Source organism: Arachis stenosperma, chromosome 7 (genome assembly GCF_014773155.1).
Source record: "Arachis stenosperma cultivar V10309 chromosome 7, arast.V10309.gnm1.PFL2, whole genome shotgun sequence".
NCBI lineage: Eukaryota > Viridiplantae > Streptophyta > Magnoliopsida > Fabales > Fabaceae > Arachis > Arachis stenosperma.
Window position 1 is genome coordinate 39,787,023 of NC_080383.1, and position 18,106 is coordinate 39,805,128.

At 33.1% G+C, this 18,106-nt stretch overlaps 1 protein-coding gene across 1 annotated transcript; it reads right to left on the bottom strand.

Moving 5' to 3' along the window:
* Window positions 1–845: 845 nt before the first annotated feature.
* LOC130939727 (uncharacterized) lies at window positions 846–4,484 on the bottom strand. Its single transcript, XM_057867813.1, has 3 exons — window positions 2,200–4,484; window positions 1,878–2,106; window positions 846–1,526 (listed from the first exon to the last, which is right to left on the bottom strand). The coding sequence occupies exons 1-3, from the start codon at window positions 4,482–4,484 to the stop codon at window positions 846–848; spliced, it is 3,195 nt and encodes a 1,064-aa protein (XP_057723796.1).
* Between the last annotated feature and the right edge of the window lie 13,622 nt (window positions 4,485–18,106).

An 18,106-nucleotide genomic window follows, 5' to 3' on the forward strand; every position in this document is an offset into this window, starting at 1 on the left:
TCTCGAAAAAATCTGGGCTAATCTTGCTCCAAATTAACGAAAAATAAAACTAAAATGAACATTTCATGACTCATAAATATTTCGGAGGAAAATCTGAACAAGGACATGTAAATTGGAAGATAGTGAAATTTGGAAAGGAAGAGGAGTGAAAGAAATGGTGTGATAGGTGGCTGGAGAATATTACATTTGAGAATATTACATACCTATGGCATCAACAGTCCAGTAATGCTTAGATTCACGCCCACGTTTATGTTTAGGTTCGGATGGATGCTCAAATATAGTTGGAGCAACTGATGATGGCTCAGAAGAATTTGAAGTTGCCGACTTGTCTCAGGAGGAGCTTGCAACTGCTGTCAACTTATCTCGGGAGGAATTTGAAGCTGCTGACTTGTCCCAGGAGGAATTTGAAGCTGCTGACTTGTCCCGGGAGGAATTTGTAGCTGTTGCCGACTTGTCCCGGGAGGAATTTGCAGCTGCTGCCGACTTGTCTCGGAAGGAATTTGCAGCTACTAGGAACTTGACTTGTGATGCATTTGATGCTACTGACTTGTCTTGTGAAGAATTGGCAGCTGCTACTGACTTGTCTTGTGAAGAATTGGCAGCTGCTGCTTTAAGTAAATTCTTGTACTTCTTTTGCTTTGGCATATCTGCATAATAGATCAAATAAATAATTAATAAATATAGAATAAAATGTGCATCAAGGTTTAGTAGTTCCATTAAATCAATTAATGAGTCTAAACAACATATTTATGTAAAATTTACAAACAAAAGTTAAATTGAAAAAGAAAAAATGTAGACAAAAATTATTTTTCTATAATAAACCACTTATTAATAAAACTCACCTACTATTCTGACATGTGTTCGTCTTCTCCAATGTTATTATCTAGTAGTTCATCATCTACCTCATCTCTTAACAATGATAGATTATCACCATTTTCAAATAAAGAATCTAAGTTTTGCTCTGACCATGGCTCATTCTCGCATGGTTCATCATCTTCATTTCCCCCCATATCATATGAATCTTTTGGCTTCAAATGCACGACAACACTCCAATCTTTATTCACTTCATCATTGACAAAATACACCATTCGAGCTTGTGAGACTTCAATATATGGATCATCCTCCTCTCGGTCACCACTGTGTATTACTCGTGAAAAATTAATAGAAGTAAAACCCCAATTATCCTTTCTACAGCCCCGTTCTCTAGTGGTGTCAGCCCATTTACATTTGAATAAAGTAACCCGAAATCGGCCATTGTAGTTTAGTTCTATAATATCTTCTAGTTTGCCATAATATGACAAATCACCATTCCTAACATCAGCATCACTAGCGCTAGCAACACAAGGAGTTGAAGACATTAAAAAAACTCCACTATTCTGGGTCTTTAACCCTTTGTCTCGATTGGTAGTTCGAAAGGAGAACCCATTAATACTAAATGTAGAAAACCTCTTGGCATATCGTGATGGACCCCTTGCTAAGTATCTCAAATCCTCATGCACAGTATTCATAATATCTGGGTTCATAAGCTATTATGATAGAGATATTAGTTATTATATCCACAAATACTAGCTCAATATTAGCAAAAAATTATCACTTCTCTATTTACCTGCGCAGGAAACCAAGTAACAAAATCTTTATTGACTTTTTTCTATCTCTACATTTGAAGGCCTTCTACCCTTAGATCGTCTTCGTACAAAATCTTTGAAGTCACTGTCAGATATGAAAGTTTAACTCTAACTAAACAACTATTTTCAAGTAAATAAAAAAAATGTACGAAAATCCTTAAGCACTTACTCAATGAACGGTTTGACATATGGACAATTTAAAACCACATATCGATGTGCTTGTTTTTTTTCCATAGGTGACAACTCAAATACTGTGAAAGCTCCCTTTGAGTTCCCCATTTGTGGAAAAAGGGAATCCACATGTGTACTATAATTATCATCCGAACGATCATCAACACGTGGTGGCCTATTAAATCTTGTCTCAATCCCTTCTAAGTATCGAGAGCAAAATGTAAGAGCTTCTTTAGCCACGTATCCCTTAGCTATAGAACCTTCTGATTTAGCTTTGTTTCGTACATAGGACTTCAAATGACCTAAATACCTAGTTTGTATAATTAAGTGACAGGTTAAATACCTAAGCAAGATATAACTAAGTGATAAGTTAAATGAATAATGATTGAAAAGAGATATTTACCTCTCAATAGGATACATCCACCTATAGTGTACTGGTCCTCCGAGTTTTGCTTCATCAACTAGATGACAAGTTAAATGAACCATGATTGTAAAGAAAGAAGGAGGGAACAACATTTCTAAATGACAAAGGGTAAGGATAATTCGAGGTTGGAGCTTCTCAAGTTCTATAAGACTTAAGCTTTTAGAGCACAACTGTTGAAAGAATGAAGACAACTCTATTAGCACTGCAGTAACTTTATCTGGCAGCACATTACGTATGGCAATGGGTAATAGTTGCTGCATAAGAACGTGGCAATCATGGCTCTTCAATCCAGAAAGCTTTCTTTGCTTCAGGTCAACACACCGTGAAATATTACTTGAGAGACCATCTGGTACTCTAATATTCTTTATAGTACGCAAGAATATATCTTTCATGGAATTTGACATTGTGAACAAAGATGGATGATATCTCCTATTTTCATCTGGCCATAAATCTTTCCTTATACCCATTTCTTTAAGATCCTTACGAGCTTTGAGATTATCCTTTGACCTTCCAGTCTCATTGAGCAAAGTGTATAATACATTGTCGCAAACATTCTTTTCAATGTGCATAACATCTAGATTATGGCGCAATAAGTTAGACTCCCAATAAGGAAGATAAAAAAATATGCTTTTCTTCCTCCATATCCCCGATTCATCATCTTCTTCAACAACTTTTCGTTGAATCCTCTTACCTTTACTTTCCTGTAGTTCTTTCCCAAATGAAACATTGATTCCTTCAAGTTGTTCCAATATTTCTGATCCTGTTAGTACTGCTGGGGGATCCCTCAACTCAATTTTTCCATTAAATTTTGCATGACTTAGCCTAAACTTATGACCCCTTTCTAAGAAACGGCGATGCCCCAAAAAATACCATTTTCCACCATGCTTTAATCTATATGAATCAGTGCTGAAGTTACATGTAGGACAAGCATATTTACTGTGTACATTCCACCCAGATAAGTTACCAAGGCCTGGAAAATCACTAATTGTCCACATTAATGCTGCTCGCAATGTAAACATTTCATTCCTGAACCTATCTAATGTTTGAACACCATCATACCACAACTCTTTTAACTCTTTAATAAGAGGTTGTAAGTATACGTCTGTGTTGTTCCCCGGCATTTTCTCTCCAGGAATAATCATTGACAAGATAAGTGATGTTGGCTTCATGCACTCCCATTGAGGCCGATTGTATGGAATAAGCACCACTGGCCAAATGCTATAGTTTGTACGCATAGTTCCAAAGGGGTTGAATCCATCAGCTGCAAGACCAAGACGTACATTTCGAGGATCTTCGACAAACCTATCATGAAGTAAATCAAATGTCTTCCAAGCTTCAGAATCCCGCGGATGCCTCATCTTCGAATCTTTCTTTTCTGCCAAAGCATGCCATTGTATTGATTGAGCAGTCTTAGAACACATGAATAATCGTTGAAGTCTCGGTTTTAGTGGAAAGTATCGCAAGATCTTTGCTGGTTTCTTCTTTTTAGCATCGCTCCATTTAGATGTCTTGCATCTTTTGCATTCTTGCAAATCTTCATCCTTCCCCCAATATAACATGCAGTCATTAGGGCAAGCAGGTATCTTGGTATAATTAAGCCCTAGTTTATTTATGGTTTTCTTGGCCTCATAGAATGTATTTGAAATCTTTGCATTTCCAAAGGCATCTTTTAATAACTTGAGAATTTCGGTCATGGCTTTGTCGCTTATTCTATATAAGCACTTTATGTGATACAAACTAATTAAGAAAGACAATTTTGAATACTTTGTGCACCCTTCATACAATTGTTCATTGCCATCTTCTAACAACATGTAAAATTCTACATTTTCTCCATTGTGCTCTTCATTTTCTGCATTGTCTCCATCTCCATCTTCTATGTTATCTTCATCTCCATCTCCATCTTCATTCAAGTCAGGTCCAGCAACTCCAAACGCGTCATTGAGCATTGTTACCATTGGATGCTGAGATGTCGAATCATCTTGTACAATGTGACTAGTTTGATGAACTTGTGACCCAACTCCAACTACTTCTTCACCATGCCAATACCAAACTTTGTAGTTTTCTGGAAATGGCTTGACTATTAAATGTTCAAAAACTTTCTCTCTTGTTTGCCACTTGCCAAAACCACACACCGGACAAGGGCATTTAATCTGACGACCCGCGAGAGATCGATGCTCAAAAGTAAAATCCAAAAACTTGTTTAAACCATCTTTATACTCATGCGTGGTTCGTGGTTTTCCAATCCATGACTTATCGATTGACATGACTAAGAGGGATTACAAATAAGGATTTTAAAAAATCTATTCATTAAAAATTTTTATATATTCTAAAGGCAAGAAATTTATTCTTTTATATGCAAATCAGATATTAAAAACTTAAATAGTATTTAAAAGAAAATATAAGAAAATTATAATTACCTTTTTCAAATGATAATTTCCCTTCTTTTTTCAAAGTAAAGTAGCTAGCAGCAAGAGTTGAAGAAGATCTAAAACCTATTTCACATGAAAAATTATCACCAACAGATTTATTAAAATTAAATATATAACTAATTAATGTACACGAAATTAAATATCCAACAGATTTATTAAAATTAAATGTATAATCAACTAAAAATATATGAATGTTGTATTTTTGATAATTTAGGATTAATATCAAATTATATTATTAACGGATTTGAACAATAAAAATTAATTAATACAACATTTATAAAATATAATTCATTATATATAGAGTCCTAACTTTTTATTTAGTATAATAAATAAATATACCTAATAATTTAGTATAATAAATAAATATACCTAATAAATTAAATTAAATATATAACTAATTAATGTACACGAAATCCCAAGGAAGCTAGCTAGGTGGTTCACGCAAGCATGTTCATGTATATAACATATTGGCCTAACTGACATCATATATTTTAAAATTAATCGGAAGTGATCAAATTAAAAACAAAGTGACCATATTGTCCATGATGATAAAATTAATAATATAAAGAGAGATGTGCAAACTGCAAAGTAACTTATATAACTTAGCATGAAAATAAACTTTATTAAACTATCCAGGAACTTTCAGTGATCTTTTTGAATGCGAATTTTCCCTCCGAGGCAGCTAATAATGATAACTTGACTGTTGATGAAGATGATTTTGATCTAAATATAGATATAAATATGTACATTATCTAAGACATGAATCTGTATTCATAGAATTTCTATGTACAATCTGAGATGTTCTTAATTATTAAGCTATGTATAAAGTCAATACCCCTGCCTCAAGTAATGGAACAGTTAAAGGTAATTAAGAAGGAAACTAATGAAAACAAGCTACTAAAAATTGGAAATGATGATGTGTGTTTACACAAAAATATATGAAAATTTGCTCTCTTTCTTTTCTTTCTTTCTAATTTTTTTTCCTCCCTACATTCATGTACTTTTAATTCTAGAAAGGTATCATTCATTGCTATGGCTTAGTTGAAGACTTGAAGGGAACAACATTATTACATTAATGTTGTATTTGGTAAGATGAAGAAATAGATAACAAATATCTACTAATGTATTTAAGCTTCTAAATATATGTTCAATTTGATTTAGTTATTTTCCCTCCCAAATCTCTTCCCCCACCAGGCCACCAAATAATGTACGACATGCCAATCTAGCTATTAACATAATTAATATTTCTAAGAAAATAAGCTTGATGTAATATCGGTTAACAAAAGGGATTGGACTAGTAAACCTTATGCAACTAATCCATGAAGACTCCATTAAATTGGTCACGGTTTCTGAACTAAATATTTTGTATTGGAAAAAGGGAACCAGCTAATGCTAATTAAGGCAATAACAAATTAAAATGGTTAGTAACTTGATAAGAAAGAACACGAAGCTATTACCTTATTAAGAATCTTTCACTTTATAGGTTGCCAATTAAACCACAAGAACACAAATCCAATTAAGGCAGCTAGGCCCTAATCAATAACAAATCCAATCAGCTAGAACAAAGGAGAAACAAATATAAGACCTAATTTAAGAATGACAGAATTAACATCAAACAAATACACAAAGCATCGAATGATAAAGGATTGTGAGGAGGTACATATAGTCACTGCTAAATTAAGCGTAAGATTTAGAGGGGGGTCAAATTTAAAGCAGGAAACAAATCTAGAAAACACAAAGAAAACACTAAAACTTAATGATTAATGAGCAAGACACACAAAGAAAACACTAAAACTTCCAGAATCAAGTCTAGCAAATATCTGATACTGACTTGTTCAGGATTCTAAAGAGCTCTTCCCTGTGTAAGTAAAAAACATTCAAATGAAATTACTTGCAAATTAGGTACAATACTAGCCAATTTATTGAGATCTCTGTCACAAAGGACAAGCAAAAAAGATCCGATTTAAGAAAGTATTGTAGGAAAAAAATCATTAACCACTATAATTGAGACAGGTTAGTCTCTTTACAAGGTAGCTTTAATCATCAACCAATTTTGCATGGTTATAATTAGTCCTTTGATGTAGATTTCGACCAATGCTATTAATATTATGATGTAGTCAATATCAAGATGAAGGTAAGCAATAATACTTACCGGTCGGGCTTGAACAAGAGATATCGATATGTAAACCACTGAAATAAAAAGAGAAGTTTATATTACTATACAACATTAAGCACATTAAGAATATAAATAGAAGATTTAATCTGTATTCATTTACCGTAGTAAATAGTATCCCAATTAATTCTAGTGCAGTAGGGATAATTGGTAATTTGTCAACAGCCTGTGTATAAAATTCACAAAGGCAAAAACAATATTAGAATGCTGTAAATAAGCGTAATGAGGGGGGTCAAATTTAAGCGTAAGATTTAGAGGGGGGTCAAATTTAAAGCAGGAAACAAATCTAGAAAACACAAAGAAAACACTAAAACTTAATGATTAATGAGCAAGACACACAAAGAAAACACTAAAACTTCCAGAACCAAGTCTAGCAAATTCACCAACTTACACACAAAGATAGCTTGTTTCTTGAACCAGCTCACTCTATCTATCAATGATTATGAATGTCACATGGCTGATATAAATATTTTCTTGTGTTAATAGTTCCAGCCCCTGAGAGATTGAACAAATTTGTTTAAAACTTTAACCTCAAAGAATTCCCAAAAATGATTGTCCAAGTAAAATCTTATATATTGATTTATGGCCGAAACAAAACCTGAGACATCAAAAATGTTAACATCTTAATTTTTAATAAACATACAAATGGATAGAAAACTAAACCTGATTTCTTTAGTAAAATAAAACGAGGATCTTAGGTGAGTGTGACAAATGTGCATGTGTGCATCATGCATCTAACGAGGTACGTGCAAGTTTCAAGGGCAGAGCAAGGGTTCAGTTAATGCAAAAAACATTGAACAGAGCAAGGGCAGCAGAGCTAAACAACTACAGAGATTACTCATTTATAGCTTTGCTTAAAAGAACAAAAAAAGAACCAAAGAGGCAAATAGAGAAATTGAGATTGGAGCAGTTTTTTCTGAGATCTAAGATCTGAGATCAGAGATCAGCGAAACACCTTAATAGAGAGAGAGAGAGAGGGAGAGAGGAGGGAGTAAAGTTAAGAAAGAAGACCTGAGATCATCGTCAATCACTCTGTACCAACGTCAATGCTTCAACGGAAGACCCAAAAATCCCTAACAGAGCTGCAGAGAAACAAAACTCCCAAAAAATCAGCACCAAAAGCGATTTTGAAACCCTAACCCAAACAAAAACGAAAAAATTGGTGCCTTCTGGAATCGAAATGCTGAGGTCAGTAGCCACCAGAACCTTGCCTCTCGCCAGAATCTTCGTCTCCACAGCACAAAAGAAAAAACAAAATAAAACAGCATTTCAATTTAACTTGAGAGGGAGAGGTACCTGGAGAGATCGTAACCGGCGGAGAGAGGAGAAGCCCTAGAAGGAAGAACGGCGTTGTCGGAGAGCTTCTTTACACGGAGGAGATGAGAGCGTCGTTTGTTCAGACTTCAGAGAGGAGAAGCCCTAGCTAGCTAGAACGAAGAATGGCGTTGAATGAGTCAGGGATTACAATTTTTTTCTTTTTATATGTGTGTGAAAACGGCGGTTAAAACCGCCATAATCACCAGAACCGCCAAAATATATATAGCCAATTACGGCAGCAGCAACAATTGCCGTAACGTCTCGATATTACGGTGGTTCTTTAAAACCGCCTTAATATCAATGCCATTTTAACCCCTTTTTTTTGTAGTGGTTAACATGCATGTATAAAAAGTGAAAGTAGTAAGTTTCAACAACATTACTGAATTATGCACTTATCTGACTCCAAATGGATAACCATGGAAATCTTCCTTGCATCACATGAACTAGTGTTGGGTAAAATTCAACATACATATGCACTAATGTCAACAGGTAGCACGTATTAAAAGTAACAGAAACGCTTACCGTATTATATATGTAAGCTACTGTGTTTATCTAGGAACTAATCAACCAATCTATGCTTTAACCATTAAAAACGAATAATAAATCGTTTGGCATGTCCAATTTAAAGTTTCAACTATAAAAACGTAGAGTTAACATTTTAGTAGTACAATATCTTGTTTCATTTACATAATGTCCTAAAAAATAGAGCAGATGTTAATTTTCTTGATGATTGAAGCCTCTGTGTCTCTTCCCACTTATGACAAGTAGAATCACTGAAAATATATGATAAAAATAAGTTTGGGCAAAATTGAACTGTAGCAACCCCCCAAATTCAAGACTTAGCCTCTTGTTAGAGATGGTCACAAACAAATATTGGATTTTAGCAATAATGAAATATCTGGCACCATTGCAGATATCATACGTATCATTGGTGTTCTAAATATTCTTATCTTGAAAGGGAACAAACTTTATAGGAAACATACCCAATGAATTGTGCAATATTACTAGTGTGTTATCAATTATAGATTTCTCTCATAATAGTCTTTCTGGTCCAATACCTAAATGCCTTGGAGATATCAATTTTGATAATCTAGACTTCTCTTGCTAAATTGGTCAAAGGCGACCAACGTTGCTGTATATATGCCACTTGATATAATCTATAATACATTTCAACAAAGTGCCTTTAGTAGTAAATAGTGCTTGTAGAATTTTGTTAATCATATTACTTACCATCTATTTTTTCTCCTTGCAGGAGTCAAATATCACTGCATCAGCAAGAAAAGACAACACATAACAAGTGGTTAAAATGTGCAAAATCAATTTTTAGAAAAATATTATATGTATTATTTGGTGTAGACCCTAAACTTCATCCAATAGAAAAGAAGGGTGAGTCAGTTCCCTTTATACAAAAAAGGGTGAATACAAATATTATTACTCAAAAAATATAAAAATAGCCCATAAAACATTATTAATCATAAACTTACAATTAACTTCAGTCTCTCCATAATCTTCATGGCAAATTGATCACCCTGGACCTTGAAATTTTCCAACTTAGCATAGATTGATTGCAGCACCTTATCAGGAGCATTTTCCCCCAAATAAAAAACCTGGCAAATGAAAATCATATATATAAACTTAAGACTACAAACTTCAATTGAACATTTAACTAACAATTGTGAAATATTTTATACACTTATTTTGTCTCGTATATAAAGCTAATGAGACATTACAAATAACACAACTCATACCTGTTTCTCATTAAGAAGTGTGCTATATGTTTTCAAGAGTTCCCCTCTAAGAAACTAGTTTTAACTTTATAAACTATTGTTGACACCATCTAGCATCTCAACTTTTTGTCCTTTATTACATCAATTAATTATTAATCAACTAGGAATGCTATAAGTTGAATAATTATGCACAAAACATAAATGAAATTCGTATGTAAATTTTCATATTTTAACCCCGAAGGAAACACACCCTAACCGTAAAGCCTAATAAAAGAAAGACCGAAATTAAAACCAAACTAATCAGCAAGTGATGAACATTATAAGAAGAAATTAACAACTCACCAACGCCATGGCTTCGCTTGGATGAAGACGGTGAACCTGTTAGTTCAATCCAACCAAAAAACACGAAAACTCATAAACATAATCACCGGAGGATTCGGACTATGAGCAACGGCAGATCTGGATGGTGGATCTAGACAGCGATGCAACGATCTGCGACAAAGCTAATAATTTGAAATTAAAGCACATAATAGACAAAAAGACAGAGAAATAGATAAGCAACAGTAGATTAGAGAGGCTTAATTAATATCCTAATAGATAAAACCAAATCGGCGCTGTTGTTACCGGAGAAGAATTTACCGCAGGAGGCGGCGCTGAGAAAAGAACGACGCGACGCGAGCAACGGCAGATCTGGACGCAGATGCGACAATGTGCGACGATGGCTGAATGAGCAAGGGAAGAACGCAGCGAGGGGGCAGACGATGACGAAGAATCGAGGAGGCGAGATGGCGCCAACGAGAATGAAGTCGACAAGAACGGCGCCGACCAGGACTCGCCGGAGAGTGAAGGAGGCGGCGAGAGGGACGCTGTGAGGAGCGTAAATTAGGGTTCAAAAATGATGTTTTCTTTTAATTAATTTTAAATTTTAATTTGTTTAATACACTGATTTGTCAAAAAAAAAAAAAATAGTGACATCAACCAATTAATTTATAACTTATTTTTTAGTGGTCGCAAATTCGGTCACTAGACCGATTTAGTGATCGATTGCTCTAATCCCATTTTTTATAGTTGGTCGCTAAAATCGGTTGCTATATTATCCCTTAATAATTAATTTAGCGACCGCTACTTTAACGACCGAATTAACGACCAACTATTTTCTCAGTCTATTTTTATATCCGTTGCTAATTTGGTCGCTAAATTATAAAATAGCAACCGATTTAACGACCAACCACTTTAAAAGTAGCATTTTAAAGTTGGTCGCTAAATTAGTTGCTATTTTAACACTAAGCAACCGATTTAGTGACCAACTTTTTAGCGACCGATTTAACGACCAATAATTATTAAGACTATTTTTATATTGGTTACAAAACCGATCGCTAAATTAAATATAGCGACTGATTTAGTCACCAACTGACTTGAAAAGCCTTTTTTTGTTTTGGTTGCTAATTCGGTCGCTAAATTAAAAAATAATGACCGATTTTAGCGACTAAGAGTGGGTAGTCACTAAATCGGTCGCTAATTGAAATTTAGCGACCGATTTTAGCAATCAACTTTTTCTTTTCCTAAAACATTTTGATTAATCGCAAAATTGGTCGCTAATGGCGACCGATTTTGTTAGTCGCTAAAATCGGTCGCTATTTTAAAACTTTCTTGTAGTGAGCTAAGAATAATAATATTAATAATTTATATAGAAGAAAAGAAAGATAAGTAAAAGAAGAAAAATAAATCAATTTGCTACAGAAAATTGATAAAAATATATTATTCTTTTAAGATAATAAAAATAAATTATTAAATTAACATTCGTGGCTGAGAATATAAATAAAATTGTAATATTAGCACTACGAATATTATATCTTCAGTTGAAAAAATAATATTTTTAATATATGTTCCTTTAAAATTTGTTTATCATTCCCTTCAAAGAATAATTATTTATATGATTAATTCTCATTCACTTTAGAAAATAATTATGTTTATAATTAATTATTATTTATATCAAAAATAATTATTTATAAGATTAATTATCATTTATTTCGGAGAATAATATTAATATTAAATAAAATATTATATATAAACAAAATAAATAATATAAATAAATCAAATAACGATAGATAAGAGAAAATATAAAAAAAGGAAGAGAGGCAACAAACTGAAATGAGAAGAAATAGAAGATTACCGAAGAAAGAAAAAAATGACATTTTGTTTCTATAAATTTTAGTAGAAAGTTTAATGGAGTAATGGATAAGAAATTTAATTGAGTCGAATCATTTGATTTGTAGTATAGCTAACTCATGAGTTCATTTTCAACGCAATCCATAGATACTAATCAATAGTTATTTAAATGCACGTGTTAAAAAAGAAAAATGAGAAATTTGAATATGGCCCAGCGTTCAAACCCACAATTAGTCATGCATAAAATAAATATATCATGGTAATGATCATATGTCATGTAGTATAAAAAAAAGACATATAGAAAAAAAAATGTATATAAGAGTATATATGCATATCTATCAAATAATAAATAGCCGTGGTTTCATTTTCGATGTGGAGAGTTTTCCGCGTTTTAGACCGGCTCCAATTTCAGGTGGACATTCTCCTCTAGCGTGGCATCTCCTCCAACGTAGCTTTTCCTCTTCAGGAGTGCATGTGCTCTTCTGTCATTCCGCCGTCAGCTGTTCCTTTTATCGATTCGCTTACGCAACCTCCCTTCTTCACGGATTTAGTTGAACATGTAATCATTACTTGAAACCCTAGGACCTTTGCCTTCTTCTCCTAACACTACAAGAAAAAGGCGCATTTGTAACAAAAAATATTGTTACAAAACATCGAAATTTTGAAACAAAAGTTTTTTGTAACAAAAAAAGGGTCCATTGCAGTAAGTCCCGTTACAAAAAGTTTTTGTAACGAAAAATGGAACTGTTACAATTCAATACCATATTTTGTAACAATTTTTTCTGATACAAAAAACCATAAGCCGTTACAAAAGTGGTAACAAATTTTGATCTTGAAGGTATTTTTCGTGACAGTCATTTTTTTTCCTATCAAAAAATTTTGTTACAAAATGTAACATGATTTTGTAACATTTTTTTTCTTTAGTTACGCAAGCAAATTAATTATTTTGTAACAACTTTTTTTATTACAAATTACATGCATAATTTACTAAATTTTTTTTAAATTAACTAATATATTAACGATTTTAATAAGCAAGTTTACATGTATATAATATGCAAAAACATACATAAGTCAAACAAGATCCTTTTAGCTAAAATTGTCTTGAAACAAAATAACATTAGCTAGTGAATACATTGATTAATTCAATCAAAACATAAAAGTTCTAACATAAAAGTTCAACCAAAACATAAAAGTTCTAACACAGATTAGTATCTTTATGCATCAAAACATTCTTGAACCCTCAAGGTAGCATATGGTTACTATTTTAGCACTCCTGTAAATAAGAAAAACCGAAACAAAAAAGTTAGAAACAAGACATAACACTAATTATAATTTTTCCACTAAGTTTTATCCAAAATGTTTAGAAACATTTTGGCAGAACCTCCCCTAAAATTTGGATATTTCTACCGTCCACGGTTCCAACAAAAACAACCAATTCACAACTTATTTCTCAGCCAATACACAACTAAATTTATCAAACCAAATAATAAGACATTTGTGATTTCTCAACTATGACACAAGTAAAATGTGATAAATAGATCCATATACAAATTAAACTATACTAATAATATAGGAATTATCTAGGAAAATATATTAAAACCATAAGCAATTTTATGAGTACATTTAGGGTCTATTAGCATTTGAAATTCATGCACAACATCCAGCAATTTCTTCAGTACGTGTTCTGAAATTTCAGTTTACAGGCACATTCTTAAAAAACAATTAATTCTAATGCATATCTGGTTTAAAAATTAAGAATAGCTAATATAATACCAAAGCTGCATGGTGGTATGCCACTTACCTATGAACCATATTATAGCAGTAAGAAAGAAAATGGATGTTAAATAAAGTGTTGTTTTTCTCCGGTCATTAATATGATCCTGTGCAGAAAAACTGTTTTGCTTAGAATAAAAACAAATGTTAAAACAGGAACAAATACAGGCAAAAGGCTGGAACAGCCAACAACGTAAAGCAGGTCAGTAAATCATGAGTATGGCTGCATCAAAATGTAAAACATAAGGCAGCACAGTTCTTGTTACTAGTTTTGTCAACTTCTTTTCCATATATGTTAATTCAAGAGGGATGTTGAAAGTTGCCTAAACAAACTAAGATGTGAAACCCTTTTACATCAAAGGAAGAGATGAGAAAGAGAGAACAGTTTGGCTAAGTGAGGTGTAACTAAAAGTAACTTTCAGGATGCCAACAATATCAGGAAAAATGAGGTGTAACCTGCAGGATGCCAACAAGTGGTGAGGAAGGCACATCACCAAAGATATGGATTGAAACTGTAGATATTGCCATGGACAGCACCCTCAAAATTGGTTTTACACAATGAAGAGAAACATAATTTATAGGAGCTTACAAAAGGGGACACAAATTTAAGACTAGAGTTTTATGTTATATATCATTATCAGGTTCTTATGAACATGTAGTAGCATGCAAGAAGATGAAATACTAACCATCTGAATCTAGAACAGCCATAATATTACCTATGTGGCAAAAATCAGCAGTTCACCAACAGAGAAGAGTACTATGAAACCAGATAAGCTCCTAAAATAGAATGCAATCAAGCAGAAGATAGCACCTAAAAATGTTGCTCCAAAAAGAAGCTGTCATGAAGAAAGGGAACCAAAGAAGAAAAGAAACAAAATATGATAAAAGATCCTGAAAAGAGTAGAACTTCCAAATAAAAGATGTAAAATTCATGATAAAGGTTCAACTCAAATTAAATGAGACCTGCAATATTGGAAACAAGACACTTTGCAGAGCATGGTTCTTCAAGTCCTGTCACCTAAGGTTTGAAGCTCCATGAACAACGGCAGAGTTTTGCCAATATCAACAATCTGCTGAAATTCATAAATTACTTTAACCAAAGGACTAACAGTTTTTCACTTTCCAAATACCCAAAACACATTATCACCTAACTTAACCAAAATCTTAGCAATATTGACCCCAAAACATATAGAGTATGTTTTATTTATAAAATTCCAGTTCTCTTATGATATGTTCACCCAAAAATTCTGCTCCATGTAGTTTCCAATTATCACAATTTATCCTTATACTTTTAGAGTTACTGTTTTTATCTCTAAATTCAGATTTCATAAAAAGGTCAATTTAATAATCAAGCTTCAATCTTTTAACAGTTCTCAAACGTAATTCTAATTAATCATGAACCAACATTAACAACTACCAAAACCAATTCCAACCAGTCATAAGTCAATTTCACGGCCATTCCGACATGTCAGATTACCAAAATCAACAGCAAACGCTTATTCTCAATAATCAAAATACAGCCACAACTCAAACCATCATCACAATAATCCCAAACCAAACACAAATCCAACTCAGTTCATCAAATATCGATACGACAACTTTTCAAATTTCAATTTAACAAGTATTATCAAATGAATCACCATTCACAACCACATTTCTACCAATTCAGCAATATCACATAAGATCAGAATTTTCAACAAATTTATCAAAATCAGAAAACCAATATTAGTCACAACATTAACCAAAATTAACCTTGTCAAATTAATTACTCACAATAACAAAACCCAGCAACATTCACAGCCATAACCTAAACTCAATAAACTAATTAAAACACTAGAATATCATCTCAATACCAAACTTAATCCGAATTTCACAACTTCAAACCAAGCTTTTTCCTATCAATTAATCATATTCATGAATTATTTGCAATTACTCACTAAACCTCGTTGGCATTCATAAGTTAAAACTGTTAATTTTAAAATAAATCCCCTACCTCAAAGTGGAAACTCACGAAAATTGCCAAACACAGTAGCTCTGATAGAAGTTCAAACACTCGTTTCGTTACCTGGGCAGCAACCAAAGTGGTTCTGGGCACCACCAATATTGGTTTCCGATGGCAGAGGGCTCCGATAACTACAAAACCTGAAGCAGAGGCTGAACAGAGCAGCACAGAGTAGTTAAGAGCAGCAGCAGTTTCTTCTGTCAATAGCTACTTCCCCGGCAAGCTTCAATGGTGACAGTGGAAGCGTCCTCCTCCAACGGCGGCATGGTGAGACGCGGCAGCAGCAGAGTGTGACAACGGCGGGGCTGCAACTCAGTAACGGCGACGCGGTGGCAGCTCACAAGGATGGCGATGGCAACCCGTGGCGCTGACGGCAACAAGGCTGGTCGCGGGCTTCTCTTCGTGCGTCTCTCTTCGCGATTCTGTCCCCTCGACGACGGCTTGTGGACGGATCGGCATTAACGCAAGCTTGTGGGTCCATGGACGGGACGGCGCTGTGAAGCAGCTCGACAGCGAACTCCAGGGCGGCGACGGTGACGGCAGACAGCATCTCTTCTCTCTCAGACGCAGCCTCTCTCATCTCCACCCTTCACGCTTGACGGCGGCGAGGCCCCAGCCAGTGCCGTCTCCCTTCTCTTCCCTCTCTTTCTCAAATCTCTTCCTCTCTGTTTCCCCATTTCTTCAGTTTGTATGCGTTTGTTATGTTGAAAGAAGGTCAGGCTGTGCCTGTTAGGGTTAGAAATTGGAAAAACTAGGGTTCTGAGTTAATTTTTGAAATTAGGGTTAAAAATTAGGAATTTTATAAAATAATATGGATATATATATGAATAGATATTTTGATAAAATTAGAGGGTAGAATAATTTTAAAATCAAATATACTCTATTAAAAATATTTAAAAATATTATTTATCAACATATTACTAAGTTCAATCAATTAGTTTTAATTTAAATTATAAAATGAATATATTAATCACATTTTTATAAAATATAGTTTAAACTCAATTTTAATTATTCAAATTAAATGATATAACTTTTCATTATATTTCTATCTTCGAAACTTTAATTTCAATTTATAAAATAATTAATCATAATAAAAGTTGTGCATAAATATTAATTGACTTAAACTTAAAGTATTTATAAATATCAATCTAATAATTTCTAATAAAATAATTTTTAGGATGGCTCCGCAACGCAACCTCCTCTCTCTTCCTCGCGAGTTCGTCCCTCTCTCTCCTGACGCTCCTGTCGACGACAGGGCGATGGTAAGGCATGATGGCAAGCTGGACACAACGATACGGCAGCAAATTTCGCAGCGCCATCCCTTCCGTTCTCTTCTTCTTCTCTCTCAGTGGAGTTGGAGGCGCAGAGACAGGGTTGAATGAGGCTCAGAGCCTCAGAATAAAGGAGTGATGAATTAGGATTTTTTTTGTACAGCTTTACATTTTCTGTTTTTACATTTTTTCGTTTGGTTTCTTAGTTTTTTCTATCATTTATACTTAATTATTATTGTTTATATTTATAATTTAATTAAATTTTTTTAAGTTTCACAAATTAATTTTTAGTTAATATTAAAAATCTTATTATTAATAAAAATTATATATTAGTTTTTTAAAAAATATAAAATAATAACTATAAATTTTAAAAATTAATTAGTATAAACAATATTTAAAAAATTTTAATTTTTGAAACAAAATAAAATTATTCTAAAAAGAATTATATAAATAATTTGTTTACTCTTAAAGTGTTTAACAGTTTAAAATAAATATTTCTGTTATAAAATATACTTATATTTTGTGACAAACAAATAATTTGTTATAAATAATGTTGAATTTTGTGACAAATTAATTTTTTGTTACCAAACAATTAGAGTTTTCGAAACAAAAAGATATTTTGTTACAAAATATTTCGAATTTTTACAACTACTTTATTCTTTGTTGCAAAATATTATAATATTTTGTAACAAAACACCAGTTCGTTACAAAAACTAACATAATTTGTAAGAAAAAAAATTAGGTTGTTACAAAATATTAGCATGTTTTGTAACAACTTGTAATGTTGTTACAAAACATTATTCTTCTGTAACAATTACTAATTATTATTACAAAAAATCATCTTTTTGTAACAATTTTAAATTTGATACAAATTTTTTGTTACAAATGTTCTATTTTCTTGTAGTGTAATTTGCTTTCCTCTGTCTTACAAAATGCTGTGTAGGAGCTCTGTTTCTTGAGAGTTTGCCTCGCCGCCGTTCATCCAGGTTAGCGATTTCCTGATGGAGTCTCAAATTCAAGATCTC